Source organism: Carettochelys insculpta, chromosome 3 (genome assembly GCF_033958435.1).
Source record: "Carettochelys insculpta isolate YL-2023 chromosome 3, ASM3395843v1, whole genome shotgun sequence".
Taxonomy (NCBI): domain Eukaryota; kingdom Metazoa; phylum Chordata; order Testudines; family Carettochelyidae; genus Carettochelys; species Carettochelys insculpta.
The window spans coordinates 58,985,010-59,005,902 of record NC_134139.1 but is presented as its reverse complement, the minus strand read 5'-3'; the positions used below and the strand labels follow the sequence as shown (position 1 = coordinate 59,005,902).

At 45.3% G+C, this 20,893-nt stretch overlaps 1 protein-coding gene across 2 annotated transcripts in view; it reads left to right on the top strand.

Annotated features, from left to right (window-relative positions):
* LYPLAL1 (lysophospholipase like 1) overlaps window positions 1-20,893 on the top strand; it is a 76,893-nt gene that overhangs the window by 27,012 nt on the left and 28,988 nt on the right. For both annotated transcript variants that reach the window (XR_012644759.1, XM_074988610.1), the window contains exon 3: window positions 4,562-4,731. Coding sequence is in view for 1 of the 2 variants with exons in the window: in XM_074988610.1 (XP_074844711.1) it covers window positions 4,562-4,731 (170 nt within the window). In the remaining variant the exon portion in view is untranslated. The remainder of the gene's footprint in view (window positions 1-4,561; window positions 4,732-20,893) is intronic.

Below are 20,893 nucleotides of genomic sequence, written 5' to 3'. Positions count from 1 at the left end.
CAGGGCAGCCTTATTAGCTAAGCCCCCTTCATCAATGAAGGAGATATTCAGTGGTAGGTCTCCCCAGGTAATAACAGTTTACAATGGGTGTGATTATAAACAACAGAGTTTTTATTAAGGAATCAATAGGATTTAAGTGATTATGAATGAGAACAAGCAGATAAAAATGAGTTACTAAATCAAAACAAAAGAGAAAGTACGTAGCTATTTCTATTCTCCTAATAATCTAGTTACTTGTGGGATCTTACCCTAAACAACTGCCTTTATATTAGGTAAAAACTTCATTCAGGTCAGGAATGACCTAATCCTGACCCTGGGTCTCTTGTAAAGTTCTCTGTGTTTCCTAGGGTGTGTCAGGTAATTTCCAAGGCAGGCTGAAGACAAAAGATGGAGGAACCACAAGGTCCACTCTCTACCCTTGCCCTGTGGGGGGAATTCCATTGTTCTCTTTGTGTAAGAGTATATACTCCAAGACTGACACGGTTACGCAAGCAGGTCACCTGTTCAAGACTTTTTTTAGACAATCACCGATTGCCTGTCTGCTGGGTTACATGTGTACAATCAAGTTCCTCAGCTGTGTATGGCCTAAAGGCCTGTTGTTGGCGGAGTACTGCTGCCTCCTCGCAAGTCTTACTCTAACAATAGGGTAGCTAGACCTATTGAGGTCCTCACACAGACAAACATTTGGAATGCAAATCTGTAGACAATACTTGTAACTTCAACCACAAAAATAATACATACACAAAAATAGGATTTACTAATCTAGCGGGCGATAATGTTAAAAATGATAGGTTACAAACCACATCTTGTCCAAAGTGTTTCTGAGTTACGCATATTTATATTCACAACGCATCTTCCATGAAGCATGAGAGGCAGGGGCTGATCCATCAACATGTCCTCCCAGTTAGACAACAAAGCATTGATTACTGTTCTCGGCGTATAGTTTTTAATCAGTTGAAATTACTGTAAGGTAATGCAAATGTACATCACATTTTATGTTTGTATGTGTGGGGAGGGAGGGGAGGCTGTGTCAAAACTTCTATTAAAGTCAAGATAAATCATGTTTGCTGCTCCCTGACCCCCTACCCCCTGTACTATGCCACTAATTTCATCAAAGGAGGAAAATAAGTGGGTTTGACATGATCTGTTCTTGACTTTTACTTATCACCTTATTATCCTCTAAGTTGCAATACAAGTTGAACCTCATTAGTCCAGCACCCTCGTGATCTAACCAGTGCTAGATGAGAGAGTTTGCTGGACTACAGGAGGTCAATATTGTCCAGCAGCATTATGAACACTACCACCGCTTACTAGGCTCTTAGAAGACATAAGGGTAAATTACTGCTAAATGACAGTAAATGAACACTGAGAACCAGGACCGGTGCCTGGAAGCAAACTTCATGGGATCCTGGGAGACTTCGCCAAACCCATGATAAGTGGATAGCTGGCTAACTAAAATCATGCCAGATTACCAATATTGCCGGACAAGAGTGTTCCGGACAAGATATGTTGCAAGCTGTTTGAATCGGGGACTGTCCTTTTAGTCCTTGTTTTATATAATGGCTAGCACAGTAGGTTTGTGGTCCATAACTACAGCCCCAGTAATACAAATAGTAATATACTGCCTCTTGTATGTTTTAAGATGCCATGATCTTTCTGGTTTAAGAAATAGACCCTTCTTCTTCACACATGTACAAACCCAAGGGTATGCATAAGGTCAGAATTTGCCCCTTTAGTAAGCATATTTGGGACTGTAGTGTCTTTCTTTTTCTAGCTTAATGGTGTTTTGTTTAAACCTTAATAGTGAGAAAATACAGATAGAAGACTGAAGGCTTCATTTTTATTTTCAGTGTGTTTCCAGCCAGACAAATTTATCAAAGGCTGTCTGTTTGTAGGCAACTTGCAATCCGATCCGAGCTTTCCTAAGTTTGTTTAGAGTGAAAAATGTATCCCTTGATTAAACATAGCAGTTAAGGGGTTTAAGGGTCTTGCTTTTGACCCATTTGAGATGAAGCACTGACAGCGCTGTAGATTTGGTTCAAAATTGTGTTATCATTGTAAGACAATTAGATCATCTTTCTGGGGATTTTAGGGGACCAATTCATCATCATCCTAAGAAGTGTCTCTTCCTTTGAACTGCAGTTTCTTTGAGTTTTGGACGATATGTAAGGTATTCATGATGCTAATCTGACACTTAAGCTATGTTTATACTAGAGTGTGATTTCTAAAGGCTCCCTTTTGAAAACGATGAACCAACAGATACCCTTTTGAAATACAGCATCCACACACAAGCAGAGGCTGGCACTTCCAATCTGCCCTTTCGAAAGTGACCCGCCTTTTTGAAAGAGAGCATCACTCTGTCCCAACTACACTTTCAAAACAAAGAGCCAGGAAACGCTGTGGATGGGGTTGCATGGCAGACAAGCCCTTCTGGGGCTGCAGCCAGTCGTCCCCTTAAAGGGCGCCCCCACAACAGCCTCAACCTGGACAGCATGAAGCCCATAGAGCTGCCATGAGCCCAGCAGACGCCAGTGCACACAAGGCAACACGGACCAGCAGCAGCAGCTTGAGCTGCTTCTCTCCGTTGCCAGCGGTGTGGTCACCCTGGTGTCCTCAGCAGTGGTGGCCACCCTCCATCACCTTCTGGGGGCCGCCCGCCCCAGCATGGCCGTGGAACCCCTGGGCCCACAGCTCCTCTAGTGCTCCCATCCCCTAGGTTCACCACCAACTCTGCAGCTACCCTACTAGCCCCAAGTGGTGGGAGTGCCTGGTCATGGGGGAATGGGATGACAACAGGTGGCTTTGGAATTTTTGGATGTGGGACCAGACATTCCTGGAGCTGCAGGGAGTATGAGGGGCCCTCTGGTGGGTGTGGAGTTCAATGACCAGCTCACCACTCTGGAGCTGGCTCTGGCTCTGGCCCCTGTGTGGTGGGGCTGGCCACGGGTCCCAACTCCTGATTGTCCCCAGGATGGGGCTCCTCGGTGGCAGTGTCCAGGATGGCAGGCAGGGAGGTGATGTCCCTGGGCCTGAGGAAGGGGCAGGATGTGGGTATTGCCCCTGACCAGCAGGCTGAGTCCCTGGCCTGGGCACATCCCTGCCACAGCTCCTTGACCTTACTCCTGACCTGGACAGGGCGGCCCTTGGAGGACGGATCATTGGCCAGCTGGGCAAAAGCATCTGCATTCCACCGCTTTGTGCTCATTTTCCAGAGGACTTCTTCTTCTTGCCAGAGGCTCAGGAGGTCCCTGAGCTCATGCTCAGCCCAGCAGAGGGCTCACTTTTTTCCAGGCTGGCTGGACCCCCCGCGAGCCCTGGATATGCTTTGAGATGGGGAGGGGGGTGAGGGAGAGCAACTGAGCTCCTTGCATGTCTAGCTGCTGGCCGTGGTAGTCTGAGAGTCACTGGGAGTCTCTCTGGGGCATGCAGAGGCAGCACATGCAATGGCAGCTCCCTGAATGCTCTCAGCTTCCTGCGATGGGGTTTCTGGGTCTTTGGGGCTTTAAGGGCAGCTGCACACATGGACCATAGAGCTCCACAGGTGCTGCACAGCACGTGTCTGCGTCCCAGCTGGCAGACCCACTCTTTCAAAAGAAGCAGGTCGCGGAGCATCTACGCACGTCTTCTTTCGGAAGAGCCTGTGGAAATGAGGGGCTTTTCCTGTCCTATTGTCAGTTAGGAAGAGTGATTTTGAAAGCTGGGATGCATTCCTTCCATTTTCCTTTTGAAAGAGCGCGCAGCATGTGTAGACGCTCTGCACTCTCTTTAGAAAGAGGGCCTGGAATTTCAAAATTACTCGCTAGAGTAGATGTGGCTTTTCAGTCTTAAAAGGAAGTGTAATTACATATTTGCTTATCTGGTCAACATGCAGGTTGAAATTAAAGATGTGGTCTTCAACCTTATTTATAAAATTATTTAGATTATTAAGATAAATACACTTCCTCACTACTCGTTTTCTATCTCGCAGGCACACAGACTGAAGATTCCGTGGGTGCCTAGAACATGTAAAAAAAAAAAACAACCCCTACCTTTCTATCACTTTCGGTGGGAATTGTGCCTTTGAATCCCTAAGGTGGCTTTGAAAAAATATCAGTCTTAATTCCACCTCATGCCCAAGACACACACAGAATAAGTGACCTCTTGCAACCCATAAAAAATAGATCAGCTTGTACTGACTCCCTGCTTCTGATTCTTTCATGAGGAAGTATGCTCAGGAATAGGAGTTACACCTGCAGATTTGTCAGCAAGGCTGGGCTATAGAAGACTTTCTATGTGAAACTATACAGCCATGATCATGTGCTGACTGAAATTTGCATTTGTATTTTGAACAGTTTTCTAAATATCCTTGCCCTTTAAGGATGGTGGCTGATGGTCAAGGAGACTTGGTGTAAACTAGTGATGAATAACATTTCAGTCAACCACATTTAGAATTGAGACAGTGAAGTGGTTTATTTTCTCCTTTTTCAGTCAGTCACCAAATTCTGTTGTTTGCCCTGGTTTTACTGCATACCTTTGTTTTCACTTATTTTTAAATCAAACTTTCTTTTCTTTTCCCTCCCAGACCATATACACCCATGAGAGGGGCCCTCTCCACTGTGTGGTTTGACAGATGGAAGATCTCCAATGAGTGTCCAGAATACACTGAAACCATAGATTCAATGTGCAGCATTCTTACACAATTGATTGATGAGGAGGTTAAAAACGGCATCGGCAAGAATAGGATAATTTTAGGTAAGTGTTCTTTTATGTTTATACCTATGAGAGAATATCTCTCTCTGGGTTCCATTGGGGTTCATTCTGAAAGTATGACAAGCAGTTTCCCGCACATACTGAGCAGCCACAGGTCTCATTGGCCTGCATTCGGAGCTGAGAGCACTCGGTGCCTTTCAGGGTCTAACCCTTGGTGGATCAGATTGGCTGTCACTGACGCACTTAAAACAGCTGTGATTTGATGAGGTGGTGTAGGGGCAAACATGCAGAATTTGGCTTACTAGGTATTCTATCCCATCAAAGTAAACCTGAATTTTGGGTTTGTTTGCTTTTTGTGCTGTTCATTTATCATTGGAATTAAAATAGCAATCCACAATGTCTAGCCTGTTTTTCTTCATCATCAACATCTTCATCAACAACAACCCTGGCTTCAGCACCCGTTGGTGTCTGATGCTTCTCTCACTATTTCCTTCAGCCTGTTTTTGCTTTGCTCATTTTATCTGGTGTCTTCATATTTAGAAGGCTTCTGAAGAAAGTAAATCTTGAGTTCTCTCAAAGGAAATGTAATTGCTTATTTCAGTAAGCGTCTGGACAATGAAAATAGTTATACATTGCAGCCCCTTTACTGCTTTAATTGCTTTGGAGTTCAGTCGTGGAAAAAAAATCTTGTGAAATGCTCAGTAGTGGTAGATCTCAGTAAAAAATGCATTTACTCATCATACTTGGCTCATTAGTCTTCAGAATACTGTACAAATATCTATTAATCTTTAAGCATGTTCAAGTGACATGCTGTGTCATGCCTATTTTGTAGATGAGGGAATGGAAACAGGGAGGCTGAGATCACGAGAGTAGCATAAATCAGAGGTGAATGACATAAGTGACAGGAGTGCCTGACTCTTTGTTCCTTGCTTACAGGACTAAATATTTCAGGTTAGGAAAAAAAATTTTAATATGGGAATTTCTGGCATTGTGGGCAATTGACTCCTTGCCATTGAGCTCCTAAGTGGTGGGGCCAGGACCATTCAGCCTGTTTTCTTGCCCCAGCCCTGTTTTGCCCTTTGAAGGTCACTGTTTATTTTCCCTTGGTTGCTCATTGTTTTGAATGGCTGGACAACACAGTCTCTTTGATCTGGCTTTCCTGTGTTGTACTTGTAGGCATGGAGACAACTGAAGAAAAACAGGTGCTTTTTTTCCTGGACGTGGGCAGAGATGTTCTACAGATACTCATTCTGCTGCTAGATTTTCCCTTTGACTTCAGGAACATAAAAGTAGTGAGATTTCAGGGTCCGAATCACACTAAATTTGGAAAGCGCACTAAGGGAGTAATAGATATTAGTTATCTCCATCCGTTGGTCTGCTTTGAAAGTTTTGTCTCCCATGTTTAAATTCTGTGTCTTTAAATTGAGAAAAAGTAAACAACTTATCTCCCAGCTTTCATCTGTTTTGACCATGTAAATTGCAGGTCTTTGAGAGAAGTTCTGTTGCTAGCTGCATGCACTGTGCCTAACGCAACAGGACCCTGATCTCAGCTGGGGCTCCTAGAAACTATGGTGGCAAATATGACAGTTAGTAATACAGCATCATAAGAAATAAGTGCAAATGCGTACATAGGGGTGGTGAAATGTGGATAGTGTCATTTATACCTCTATAAAAGGGGCTGGGGGATAGCACTGCTAAATCAAGGTGGAAGGCTATATATTCCCTCTACGTAGATGTTAAGGACTCCCCAGGGGAAGAGGCAGCAGAGGATCAGTCTTTGAGTTCCTGTAAGGAAGGAATGGTTGTAATATGGATCTAGATCAGTGTAAGGTAGCTTTACTGGGTGTGAGAAATGTGATCCAGTGTAAATTGTTAGCTGTAGCCTTCCATTGACTAGTACAGAAAGTTGATATCTCTGTAAAGGCACTTTGCAATGTGCCTGTTTGCATGTGTAACTGCTGGGCAACAGGGTATTTTCATGCTATGGCTTAATCGGCTAACCTAAAGCGTCTGTTTTACACAGTCCATCTCCATCAAGCTGTGTGGGCTATACGGAGGAGACAGAAAGCAGTTTGGTGGGAAGAGAGAAAGAGATGCAGAACCTGACATCATTATGACCATGAGAGAGTGTTTCTATTGTGAGGAGACGGAATTTGATAAGAACAGGAGATTAAAGGAATGTTCAAGGAAGGGTATAGGCAAGGGAGGTCATATGGTAGAAGAAGACAGCATCCTAGGGCAGGTGAAAAGTATCTGAGACAGGGGATGAAGGGTGATGGAAGGAGAAGAAAGAAATGGGAAATGGCATTAGATTTTATCACCACTCATCTCTGAAAATGCCAGCAACCTTCTACCTGGAGTGGGGAGATCATCTTAAGATGGAATCTGGGGGTCAACTGGCAGCTGATTGAAGGATATGGGTGGGTGGAGCGCTCTTTGCCAAGGAAGCCGAAGGAAATGGGCTTATAGTGGAGAAGGACCTTGTTACCCAGGAGACTTTTCTCAGATGTGTTCAGTGGTGCAGATACAAGGAAATGGAACTGTGTGGTGGTGAAACGTGGCAAATTAGTAGGACATTTTCCCATGTAAAAGAGAGGTGGAGTGATTAGGCAACTGAGTCAATGAAGGAGAGAGAGAGAGAGAGAGAGACTAGAAGTGGCACCTGTGCAGAACCTATATATGACCCACATGACCTGGAATTCCCCAGTTCCTTCCTTACTGCTTGTGAGGCTGTTAGTGTTATGGCTCGAGTACCTGTTGCTATGCAATATTTCCATCCATTCCTCCTGCTGGTGATACCTACGGTTTACTGTGGGTCACCTGTACCTCCATTTTATGGCCTTCCCTTTCAGGCTCTCTGCAGCCCCCCAGGGTGTTCATCAAGTGCATGGAAGTGGTGGCCACCTTTCTCCTCTGCAATAGCATCCAGGTCTATCCGTATCTGGATGACTGGTTCCTGCAGGGTCATTCCTTCCACCGGGTACAGGCTCAGGCTGGGCATTAGAAGAGGTTGAGGTCTTCACATACCTGGGTAGCATCATTGATAGTGGGGCGGGAGGAGCACCAATGCCAATGTGAGAGTGAGGATTGGGAAAGCAAAAACAGCTTTTTTTCCTCATGCAAAACATCTGTCGTCCTAAACACATTAGGCTCAGTCTAAGATCAGGTTATTTAATTCCAATTTCAAATAAATCCAGCTCTGTAGAGCAGAAACTTGGAGAATAACAAAGAGGACTGTCAAAAAACAAAACGAAACAGACATTTATCTCTAACTACTTCTGTAAAATCCGCTGGATCCACTGGTCACGCACCATCAACAACCAACACCTGTGGCAACTGACTCACCAACTTCCTGCTGAAGAAGAAATCAGGAAGAGAAGATGGTGATGGATTGTCCATACCCTCAGAAAACCAAACAACATGACAAGGGAAACTTTAAGTTGGAACCTACAAGGAAAAAGGAAAAGAGGGCACCCAAGAAACACCTGGCATAGAGACCTGAAGGCAGCACTAAAAAGGCAGGATACATTTGGTCAGAGCTGGATAAGATTGTCCAGAACAGGGAATGCTGGTGATTGGTTGTCATTCTCCTATGCTCCAAGATGTAGGAGTGGAAGAGGCTTACTGCTACTACTACTGCTACAGCCCAGACATGTTGTTCTGTAAGGAAAGCCTTTCAGAAGCTTACAAAGGAAGCACAACTTCCAGCTTAGAGAGCACAATCAAGGAATTTTTTTCATAAATTAAAAGAAAGGGTTATTTAATTGTTGTGCAGCAATAACTCAACGTAGAACTCAAAAATGAAAGCCATTTTCTTGCCAAATGTTCCCCTACCACCTTCAGATATACACAAACATTGATTTGTTATTTTTGGGGTGTTGCTGTTACTGGTTTAAAATAGCCTTAGAGGTAGAAGTATATTTATATTAAAGATACATAGGAATGTTGTAACTGGTCAAAGTCAACTTAGTTCATTAACTTACGTGTTTAACACTAAATTAGGCAGATCCTAAAGTATGCTAATTATGCTGAAATTTTAGAACACTTAGGAATAATTTTTATTCTGTTCATATCTTGGCTTTTATACTGCACCAACCAGTATAGTATAAGCATCCCAGTTTTTTTCTGAATCTGAATAAGATCCTTGGAATTAAAAATTAGCTGTCAGTTACTATTGAAGCCTGATGTAATGTTTGGTTATGATGTTCGGCTACCTAAGCAAAAGCTGACTTTTTTCCTCATTTTCCCCTTTGATTTACTACTGCTTTTCTAGTTTTACAGGTCGCTTTTTGTGTACCACAGAAATGCTGATCCAAGCAAGTTGGTCTTTGCCACCTGTAGTTACTTGGATAAGCAGCCAGTGAAAATAAGCTTTCAGTAACAGTCCTGTAGACTTGGTGATGTGCCAAAAAACACATGCATGATTCCTGACCCCTTGTACTATAACAATAACATGAGACACACAACCACTTTTTTGTTTATTACTAGACTTCTTACATAGCTACTGGAGCATGGTGGAAGTAACATGAAAGGGTTGAGTCTCTCTTATAAATATTGTCATAGTCATCCCTCTCAGTATGCGTGAAAATGGGATGGAGGAGGAAATATCTTGGCACTTGACATCCCAGAGAAAGAAGGCATTGTAAGTACTGAGATGAAAAATCATCAGTAAGTTGTTAAAACAGGCTTCACCTACAGCCCTTGCTTTTATATCTACAGCATTCAAGTCCTCTCCTCTTGCATCTTTTTTAATTATCTTTTCTATTATCTAAGGTGAAGTATGCTGTCTTTCACATAAAGACACTTAGTATAGAGGTTTCCAAAGGTAAATTTAGGGTTGTATGCCACGGCCCATTCCTGTAGCGTCTGACTGCTTAGAGGATGAAGTAGGATTTTCTATGTACATGGGTGTATACCTAAGAAATGAGTAACTCAAACCAGCATTATCAGGCCTTCTTCTATGTAAGTTCACTTATTTTGTTGCTGTAATATAAATGCTCTTTTGTTGATTTAAGTTCTCCTTTCACTTACATTTTGAAGTGAAAGCTTTTGTAATCTAGCTTTTGTATTGGTCACTGGTCATACTCCCATCTTTTCTTGTTTGCCTCTTTCTTCATTGCACCTGTATGAGTAGGAGAAATACCAAATGGATGCACCAGCAATGGATGGATGAGGCCAATCATGTCTGTCATTCCAAATCATACACTACAGCTTCTTTGTCTTGGCTGATTGTTGTATTTTTACAGCACTTAAAGCTTTGCTAGTTGTCGTACAGTGCACACGGAAAGACTTAGGTCTTGAAAGATTTGCATTTAAATTAGATATGAATGGTACAAGGACAAGGCTTAAACAGTAGGGAAGGATTGGAGTGAGGAGGGACAAGGATTATAGTAATAATATCTGCCACTCTGCAGCTCAGCTATGTTCGTGTCTTTATAGTGCAGTTACGTTTTTTAATAATGTATTTATTACTGATCACATACAATGTGCATCATAATCCATCCCTGACAGGTATTTGTCCAAACTGTTCTTTAAAACTTTTAATGATAGGGATTTTGTTACATCCCTTGGAAGTCTTTTCCAGAGCTTAACTCCTCTTTATAGTTAGAATTTTTTTCCTAATAGCTAACTAAAATTACCCTTGCTATAGATAAAGTCAGTTACTTCTTGTCCTCTTTTCAGTGAACCTAGGAAATGCATGATGACACTCCTCTTTCAAAGAGCCCTTAACGTATGGAAGACTGAGACAAGGTCCCCGCCCAGTGTATTTTTCTCTTGCCCAATTTTTTTTTAACTTTTCCCCATAGGTCAAGTTTTCTAAAACTTTGATCATTTTTGTTGCTCTCCTCTGGATTCTTTGCAGTTTGTCCACATCTTTCCTGAAGTATGGTGCTCATAATTGGAGGTGGTACTCCAGTTGAGGCCTCACCAGTGCTGAGTAGAGAGAATAATTGCTTCCTTTATCTTGCATATAACGCTCCAGTTAATACATCCCCAGATGTTGTTAGTCTTCTTCACAACTGCATCCCATTGTTGATTCATATTAAAATTTGTGGTCCACTGTGATTCAGATCCTGTTATCCAGTCATTCCCCACTTTGTAGTTATACATTTGATGTTTTTCCCCTTGCTAACTATAGTACCTTGCACTTATCATTGTAGAATTTAATCTTGTTGAATTGGGACCAATATTCAAATTTGTAAATATCGTTTTGAGGAAGTAACAGGTGGATGATTTCATAATGGTTGGGTACCACCAACCAGATGGTGATACAGCTCTGAATCTGATCCAGCATTTGGATTACCAGTTTGCCATATATATGTCAATGTCCTTTTATTGGAATATTTCCATAAATTCATGCAATCATTGATGCTAGGAAAAGACCACCCAGGTCATCTTGCAGTTGGCATGCAGTATTATTCTGTGTAGTCATATTTTAGAATTAGTGTCGGCTTTAAAAATGGGAAGGAGGAAGGAAGGGGAAATTGCACAAATGTCAACTTTATGATACATCTTCTATTTCCAAAAGAGTTCAACCAGGAAAGTAGTTCAACTATTTGCTTGATTTTAGTGCCCACTGGGTGCTCAGATTCATAGAGATTTCCATGAAGACAGTTTCTGCTGCATATTAACTCTGATCCTTCAAATGTAGCCCAGTTGAAATGGAACCATTCATGTTTATAAATGTCTTTGAACTTAGAGCCAAAATGAGAGTGACACTATGATATAGACACATTAGATAGGCGTAAACAAAATATGGCCCATGGACCAGACCTGGCTAACCACTGTCCTGTGGCCCAGCAGGAGCCTTGGACAGGCTCCCTGCCTGCCAGCAAGCTGAGGAAGGGGAGCATGTGTGTCCCTGCTTGCTGTGAGCCCCTGTATGGAGGGAGGAGCTTCATTCACTTCCTCTGGTACCATCTCACAGCTCCCGTTGGCCAGAAACTGGCCAATGGGAGCTGTCTGGGCTGTGCTTGCACCACAGAAAGCACACAGAGGGTCCTCCCTCATGGGGTACACAGTGGTCAGACAGGCAGATGCTGGCCCCCGCAGCAGGCAGGCAGGGAGCCTGTCTTTAAGGCCCTACTGGGAGCTGCCTGAGGTAAAGGTGGAGGGATAGCTCAGTGGTTTGAGCACTGGCCTGCTAAACCCAGGGTTGTGAGCTCAGTCCTTGAGGGGGCCATTTAGGGATCTGGGGCAAATAAATTGGGGAGGGGGAAGAAAAGGAAAAAAAAACTTCTTAGGGATGGTTCTAGGTCATGCTGTGAGTATGGGGGACTGGACTTGATGACCTGTTCAGGTCCCTTCCAACTCTATGAGAGAGGTATATCTCTGTGTATATATATGGACCAGACCCTATACCTTGCATGCCATCTCTCTGATATTTCAATCTCTGCCCCAGGTCACGAATGGAAGCTCCTGCACCAACACCTCTCCTAGAATCTTCACCAAATCCCCTGACTGAGGGGTGAACTCCCTTCTTCACTAGGTTACAGCCCAAACCCCTATACCCCCACGCCAAGTCATGACCCCTTCTGCTACCCTGCACCCCTTCCTACACCTCTCCTGCAGGTCAAAATCTTTTCCTGCACCCATACACCCTCCCAGACCTGCTTCCCAATCCCCTTCCCCAGGCCACAAACCCTCCCTTCATCCAAACTCCCTCCCAGACCTCACACCCTCTCCTGAATCTCAGTCCACTGCTCTGAGTACCTTCTGCACCTAACTTCCATCCTAGACCTCACATCTCCTCCATTGATATCATAAAAAATTGCTGCCTTTGACCATTACCAAATTCTTGAACAGCCCCCCACACAACCTCCCTTCAAAAATTATTGTCCACCTGTGTACAAAGTGGTGGTTCAAGCATGACATTGTGTTAGTCACTATTGGGTGACCATTTCTGAAAGACAAGCCAGAATAAGGGGTCACACTTTTCAGGAGAGAGCTAAAAAGAGCAAAGCGGTTTGGAGCCATCAAGGAGAGAGGGAGTTGCACAGTCAATGAAGTTGCATGCAAGAAAGTACAAGGTGTGAGTGAGAGAGGGATTTTTTTAAAAAAATGTGGGGTTGTGAGGGAGTCATGGAGACTTCATAGGGAGCAAAGTTGGCAAAAGGGTTTAGAAACATAGAAATAAACGGAGCTTTTAATCTAATATGTGAAGACCTCAAGAACCTGGCTTGGCAATAGTGTTCCACTGTTCAAAATTCCCATTAGCAGAAATCCTACTTGTTATAGTTGCAGGCCATTTGTACACTAGGTCTACACTAGAAACTTTTGCCATTATCATAAAGTGCTATGGTGGCAGGTGGTGGTATATTTTTTTTCTTAGTACAATAAACCCTTGAGGTACACGCAGTCAAGTTGTGTGTGTCCCAGGTTAACCTGACTGCGGCCCCTGACAGGAGTGGGGAAACTGCCCCTGTGGGGGAGGCAGCCTGACTCTTGGCATCCCTGACAGGGGCACTTTTCTGCTCCTGTCGGGGCGTCAGTCGCTGCTGTCAAGGGTGGGAGCTGCCAGTCAGCCTGCCGCCCCGGACAGGAGTGGATTTTCCTTTTTCAGATTTTCCCACGAATCAGACTGTTGCTCCTGACAGGAGTGGTTTGCCGGTCTCTGGAGTGTGGGGAGCTGGGGGCCAGTGGCAGCTTGGCTCGTGGCTCCCCTCCACTTCCGGAGCTGGAGAACTAAGCAGGGCAGCTGCCCTGGTTAGTTTCCTGGCTCTAAGGAGCAGAGGGGAACCAGGAGCTAGGCTGCCTGTGGTTCCTGGCTCCCGTCCACTGGCTGGAGCCAGGAAACTGAACAAGGCTGCTGCCCTGTTCAGTTTCCCCTCTCTGCAAACAGTCGGGAGCCAGGAGCCAGGCTGCTGCCCAATTCCCATCTCTCCACCGCTTGTGGGACCCAGGAAACTGCCCCCTGGTTCTTGGCGCTCTGCTACTCTGGGAATCAGGAAATTAACCAGTCCTACTGGGCTGGTCAGTTTCCTGGCTCCTGCAAGCCCAAGTTTCCCATCTCCTCTCGACTTGCACGAAAATTCAAGTTACACAGGAGTTGTAGAAACAGAATCCTCACGTAACTTGAGGTTTTACAGTAATCTTTGATGCCAATAAGAGCTCAAGTAGAAATGCAGTTGTACTGTGGGAAGATTTTGTTTGTTTTTCCAGTATAGTTTATTTCATTTGGGGAGCTGGTAGAAACCATACCAGCAAAAGCACATTTAATTAACTGTTCCAAAGCTGACCCTGAGTTCTACCAGCTGATCAGTGAGGACAAATCCCTATACCCAGGCACAATCCTGTTGAAATAAATGTTTGCAGAGGTCTGTCTGTCAGGTTTGGTCCTAGCAGTAAGATCTTATTTTTTTCTGTTTGACAGATATCTTCCCAGCACCAAATCCATGCTGTCCTCTTCATAAAGGCATTCAGAAATAAGGGTTTAAACCATAGTTTTAATCACATGATATTAATTTTAAAGCTGAATTGATATTTTCTTACTAGTCTTAACTCTTCCACCAGTGAAATTTAAAAATTGCAGTCTTACATCAAGTGAAATGTGGCAAAATTTCTTTGTTTCAACATGAAACAATACATACAGCAAAAAGTGTCACTTTTACAGTGAAAACACACAGAATGTGTGCCACTTAGTTGTTCTCTGGAAACACGTCATGTTGCTTGAGTTTTTTGTCAGGAGAGAAACCTGGACAGCAGATTCATTTGTGTTCGCAATTTATAAAAAAGCTAGAATGTCTAGCTACTGAAAGAGACTGTGTTTATCTTTAAGGGCATTAAGAAATTGTTGAGCAGAAGAAAGAACTGTAGTGTATCTCAATTATACATTTCAGTATTGCTAGGGGTTAGGGTGATAGTTACGTAGAAGTGCTTTAGAGATAAACAAAGAAACAGGTTTTGTCTTGGAGAAGTTACAAAAGGCAGTAATGGTCATGGAGTTATTTATATGGAATAGATATGGAAAATGTGCTAGCTCATTAACATTCATCCACAGATGTAATATGCATTTGTGCTCCCTATTAGTTCTGGGACACAGTAATTGTTCACCTGAACAATAATAGGCTAGTGTTATATTGTCTTTCAAAAACACTTTCTCTCCTGCCCCACCCACTCTTGCAGTTTATCTAGTGGCTATATGCTCATTACATGCTTTTGTACTTTGTGGCTACGTCTACACGTGCCCCAAACTTCGAAATGGCCATGCAAATGGCCATTTCGAAGTTTACTAATGAAGCGCTGAAATGCATATTCAGCGCTTCATTAGCATGCGGGCGGCAGCGGCGCTTTGAAATTGACGCGCCTTGCCGCCGCGCGGCGCGTCCAGACGGGGCTCCTTTTCGAAAGGGCCCCGCCTACTTCGAAGTCCCCTTATTCCCACGAGCTGGTATTCCCATGAGCTGGGAATAAGGGGACTTCGAAGTAGGCGGGGCCCTTTCGAAAAGGAGCCCCGTCTGGACGCGCCGCGCGGCGGCAAGGCGCGTCAATTTCAAAGCGCCGCTGCCGCCCGCATGCTAATGAAGCGCTGAATGTGCATTTCAGCGCTTCATTAGTAAACTTCGAAATGGCCATTTGCATGGCCATTTCGAAGTTTGGGGCACGTGTAGACACAGCCTGTATGTGCTTGATACAGCAGTTAGGAATAAGGGGATTTCAAAGTTGCCGGGGTCCTTTCGAAAAGGAGCCCCGTCTGGACGAGCCACAGCAATTTCCAAGTGCCGCGGCTGCCGGCATTCTAATGAGGCTCTGAATATGTATTTCACCTCTTCATTAGTAAACTTTGAAATGGCCGTTTGCATGGCCATTTTGAAGTTTTGGGCTAGTGTAGACATGGCCACAATGTTACTTCTTCATTGGTATGAAACCTGATTAAATTACTTCATTTTGGTTTTGCTGTATATGTTGCTGTTCTGCATAAAAAATACTGTTTGGTGTTCCTTGGTCTCCAAAACATTAAGAAACATTGATGTACAGTATGTATCATGGGACTTTTAAGCAAAACTTCTAATTTTAGATAATTCCCCACATGCATGGCACCCAAACGTCCAGATACTTTCTTTTTAACCAGTGTACCATGTCAGTCTTGCTTTGGAGAAGCTTTGATGAATTGGGGCCTAATAGGTGTTTGCCTAATTTTAAGCAGATGAGTCAGCCCTTTCACATCAATATGATTATTGGCATGCTTAAAGTTAGAATGCAGAGTTAAGTACTTTACTGAATCAGAACCACAGGGGAGTGTGTTGCTTTTTGATGACTGTCCTTGATATGCAGCAGAATCCACTACAAAGCTAGCATTTACCGAGGGTTACAAAGCACTAACCACAGATCTCTCAAATTGTAATGAGAAGTGAGTATCTGTGATGCTTGCAGATATTTTCTGTTTAGAACCTATTTGCAAATTCTGGTAATTAAGGAGCAATCTCTCCACTACTTGGGAGTGGAGTGGTCTTGAATAAATTAGCTTTCTGAAAGTCTTAAGATTAAAACAGCTGAATTTGCGCTGTTGATTTTGATGGTTACTCAGAATAGAATCTGGTTAATAATGTTGTAAGTCTTGCTTTCCTTACACTGCATATAATTATTAGGTATGTTTGCTAGCATCCTGTAAGTTGTTGGTTATGAGATCTTATTTTTTATAACAACTGTGTATATTTTATTTTTGTTTCATTTTAATATTTCAGATCTTTTACAAATAATTGAGTGCACATGTGTTTTATGTATTATGTCAAACTTAGACCTACACTGAAATATTATCCTTTTGGAATCACAACATTTTGCCTTCAAGTATAAATATCCATTGAAATCACTGTCTGCAAAGCATTTACTATATAGTATTTACCCAGACGCTACTGTGGTATTGAGTGATAAAGTGCAGGTTTTCCCATGGAAAACTGAATTCAAAGAACTAGCCCTTTGTATTAAATTTTCTCATCGTAGTACGAGCCACATGAAAGCACCATTACCTAATATTCTTATACACAGAAGGTGATTGCATTGTCAAAGACTGCGGGTGAGTAATTGCAGATAGTCTTGCCAGAGTGTGACTAACCGGGTGCAAAGTTTTAGATTAAATCATTTACAAACTAGTAATGAGTTTTCAATGCACACATTTGTCTACATTCTAAAACATAAGTGCTTACCTTTACACATGGGCAGTGTGCACCTGTGTGTACAGTGTGTGTGTTTGTTTGGATGGGTGGAAGGATGGAAACTCAACAGCCTTTTGGAGTGCAATGCACTATGTTTTTGAGTTTGGAGGATGGGGTGCCTGAGTGGCATGAGGAAGTGGATGAGAAAGTGATTGGTTTCACTAGAGAGAATAAAGCACACTTCAGCGAAGACAGATTGTTGTTTCACAGAAGTGAGTTCTGAGTAGTTGTAACAGCTAAATGTTCTGAGGGCATCTCTGTCTCTCCCTCGTCATGCAGCTATATTTAATGTTGAGGGATTTTCTGTGGTGATCTTTTGAGTTTTCTGTTTTCCCCTTTGAACACCAGCATTTTGGATGCATCTACACTACACGGTAACTTCGAAGTTGCTTATTTCGAAGTCCAACTTCGAAATAACAGACTTTGAGGTTGCACGTCTACACACACCAAGCCCCCAGCCCTTATTTTGAAATAGCATCCCAGTACTTTGAAGGGAAGCGTGCTCCTATTTCAAAATGAGAGTCCAGGAAATGGCATGGACAGGGTTGCATGGCTAACAAGCCCTTCTGGGACAGCAGCCAGCCGCTCCCTTAAAGGGCACCTCCCCACACACCCAACTCTACATGTGCTCAGGGCTGCCAGGCTGCACACAGCAGGGCAGACCGCGTGCTAAGGAGCAGAGTTAGCCAGGAACAAAATGCCTTGCCAGCAGCTCCCCCAGGGGGATCTCCAGCAGCTGTCTTCCAGCAGCACGGCAGGGCCAGTTGCATGGGCCACATGCTGCAGGCTCTGGGCTGGGCCCTGCTGCATCGCCCCCAACCCCCTGGTAATGCAGCGTTAATGTTTCGGCACAATGGACATAATACAAATGGCAATCTGGGCCCCAGACCACAGCAGGGGCACTTATGTGAACAGGAAAGGGTACCACTTGGTAGTCCTTCAGGCCCTGGTCAATGCAAGGGGCCACTTCATGGACATCTATGTGGGATGGTTGAACAAGGCCCATGATGCCTGGGTTGTTTCAAAACTCATGGCTGTGACGCTGGTTGGAGGATGGCACTTATGTCCCCTGCTGACTCTCCCATTGGAGGACATCATGATGCCCCACTGTATCATGGCTGATGCCACATACCCACTGCACCTGTGGCTCATGAGGCCCTACAAGGGACGTACCACCCCCTCCCAAGACCCTTTTGACATCTGCCTCAACTATGCCAGGGGCACCATTGAATAGGCATGGGGGGAGGGGCTTAAGGGGAGGTTTCAGAGCCTCCCAAATGTGCCCATGGTGATTGTGGCCTGCTGTGCTCCCCACAGCATTGTGGAGAGCAGACAGGAGCCCTTTATGCAGGGCTGGGCTGCGGACCTGGGGCCCGGGTACGAGCAGCCACCTGCTGCCCTGTGCCACCAGGCTTGAAGGGATGGGGTGAGGGTCTGGGAGGCCCTGCATAAGGCCTTTGTGGGGGGCCTTCAGTGACCCTCCTAGCCACCCTCTCCACCATACCCCCTTTGCTCCCCTCACCACTGCCCCCCACTCCCCACAATGGACTAGGCACTCAGGATTAGGGCTAGAATGTAATGTTTACTGGGGTTTGTGGGAATAAACCTGTTTTTACAGAACAAAACAACGAATGAACCCATTTACAAGGGGGAAACTAAGTATAGGAAGGATGCGTGGGGCTGGGGTGGGGGACCGAACTTGGAGGAGGGGTCCGGGTCAGGGAGAGCTCAATCATCCACTGGGATGGAGGGTCAGAAGCTACGGCAGCCATGGGTGCTTCTACCACCCTGGCTCAGGGGCCCCCTTCAAAGCTGGGATGGGGCTTGGATCATGGAGAGGTAGAGGTGAGGTGGAGGTGCTGCAGACTTAGCGCCTCCAGGATGTGCTGGGGAGGGGCAGCTGCTGGGGCCACTGCTGGTGTGCCCGCACTGGCCATGAGCCAACAGCCCAGTTCCACGCGGGTGGCCAGGGACAGGTCCAGTGGGAGGTGGGCCATTGCCAGGGGGCTGCTGCAGGGGGAGATACTGTGAGGGGGCTGCTGCAGGGCTGGCTGGCGAGGGAGCGGGAGGTTGGGCGAGGCAGAAGGCCATAGCCTGGGGGAGGGTTTCTAGGCTGTCAGACACCCACACTTACACCTCCCACTCCCTCGCCAGCCAGTCTCAGAACACAGTGGTCCCCTCCCACATGACCACCCAGTTGGCAGCCGTCTCCTCGTTCCTCCATCATCGCCATCGTCTGGCCTGATGGTGGCCCTGGTGGGATGCAGACTGGGATGAGGAGGCAGATTCCTGGCCCTCCGCAGCTGCAGGCTGGTCCAAGATGGGGCTGGAGCAGCTCCCAGGGGGCAGTCCTGTGGAAAGAGGAGGAGACAGCGATGGCCCGTGAGTGCTGTGTCCTGGCTCTCGGATCAGGGATCCCTGCTCCGCTGGCTCCCACCCCACTCCCCTGCTGTCTGAGGGCCCGGAGGGCACTGTAGGATCCGAGGTGCAGAGGGGTTCCTGCATGGAGAGGGTTGGGATGGGTTTGGCGACCCCTGTCCTTTCCCGGGAGTGTGGACTGTGGAGTTGTTTGGGCGGGGGGGGAGGGGTGTCCCCGGGCCCTATGACATCCCAAATGCTCTATACCTACTGGCTGTTACCTGCAGGACCGTAGGCAATGCATGACTGGAAGAGGCTTGTCTGGTTGTCCCAGGTGGAGGGCGATGACGAGGGTCCCATCACTGGACCCCTCATCATTGCCCTCAGCCTCTGTGCCCTGGTCCCTCGGCTTGCCAGTGGGTTCCGGGGGGTCAGGGGGCTCCTGGCTTGATGACACTGCTGGCTGGGGGTGTATGGCTCAGCTCTGGTGTCAAGAGGGGGCCATGCAGCAAGGACCTTGTGGTCCCCCTGCTTCTGTTATGCTCTCAGCTTCCTACCTGGGTTTGCAGGGTAGTTGGTTCCTGATGCATGTCCAGCAGTGACCATAGATCCCAGCCTCGGCTGGCCAGTGTGTCTCTGGGCTCCTGTGGGGTCACCACCATGGCGGGCCCAGTAATTTGAAGTAGCGGTTGTGGAGTGTCTACACACGGGAGTGGAGTAAGGACATTGAAGTTGGTCTCCCTTACTTGGAAGTTAATTTTGAAGGAACACAAATCATGTGTAGATGCTCCACAGTCTACTTCGAAATAGCCCCAGCTTTGCAATTAACTTAGAAGTTCATTGCTCGTGTAGACACAGCTTTTGAGTGATAAACAGATGCAGTAGCTCCTGTGCCCAAACATAAATTTCCTGCCGCAGGAGATCAAACAATAGTTTCATGGGGTTTCCCTGAGAGGGTTTAGCTGCAGTGAGACAAAATAAGTTTTAAGTTGCATTCTGGTCTCCGTCGCTATCCCCTCCACATGGATCTATCTCATGGCACGTTGGCTATTCTCTTTCTCCCTGCTAGGTCCTCACACTTGATGTAACAGTAGCCCATTGTCATCTGTCTCTGTTCCTGCTTTTAGCTGCAATGATTGTCCTGTTGAAGATCTTTCTCTGTGAAGCGACATACGCTGACAGAGAGTGGTTATGGACTGATACTTTATTAGAACAGTACTTTTACACAGTCTGCCAAATAACAAACTGGTACTAACAATAGATATGAAATTCTGCATTCTGGGCTTTATAAAAACACAAGAGGCACTGAATACTCATTAGAGAAAAAAGAACAACACGTGAAGTGCAGTATGATTTTGACTGTGGCGTTTTAAAGGCAAAACAGCATGTTTGTTCCATAGATTTTTGTGCCCTGTTCCCTGGGGTACAGTTTCATAAGACGTGGCCAAGCCCGCAGTACCTACATTAGATAGTGCAGAGTTAAGTTTGTGCCCTTCAGTGTATTTGCAGAAGTTTCATGCTGGCAGCTTTGTGTAAATGTTGTTCAGGGCAGAAGTAGACTAGAACTAAGTCAGCCCAGTGGGCATTGTATTGTATTGTATTGTTGGTAGTCCGTCATGTCCAACGAATACATCTTGAGCTTGCACAGGCTCATTGGTTGTGGACTCACATGTGGCTGAGGAGTCCAAGCTTTG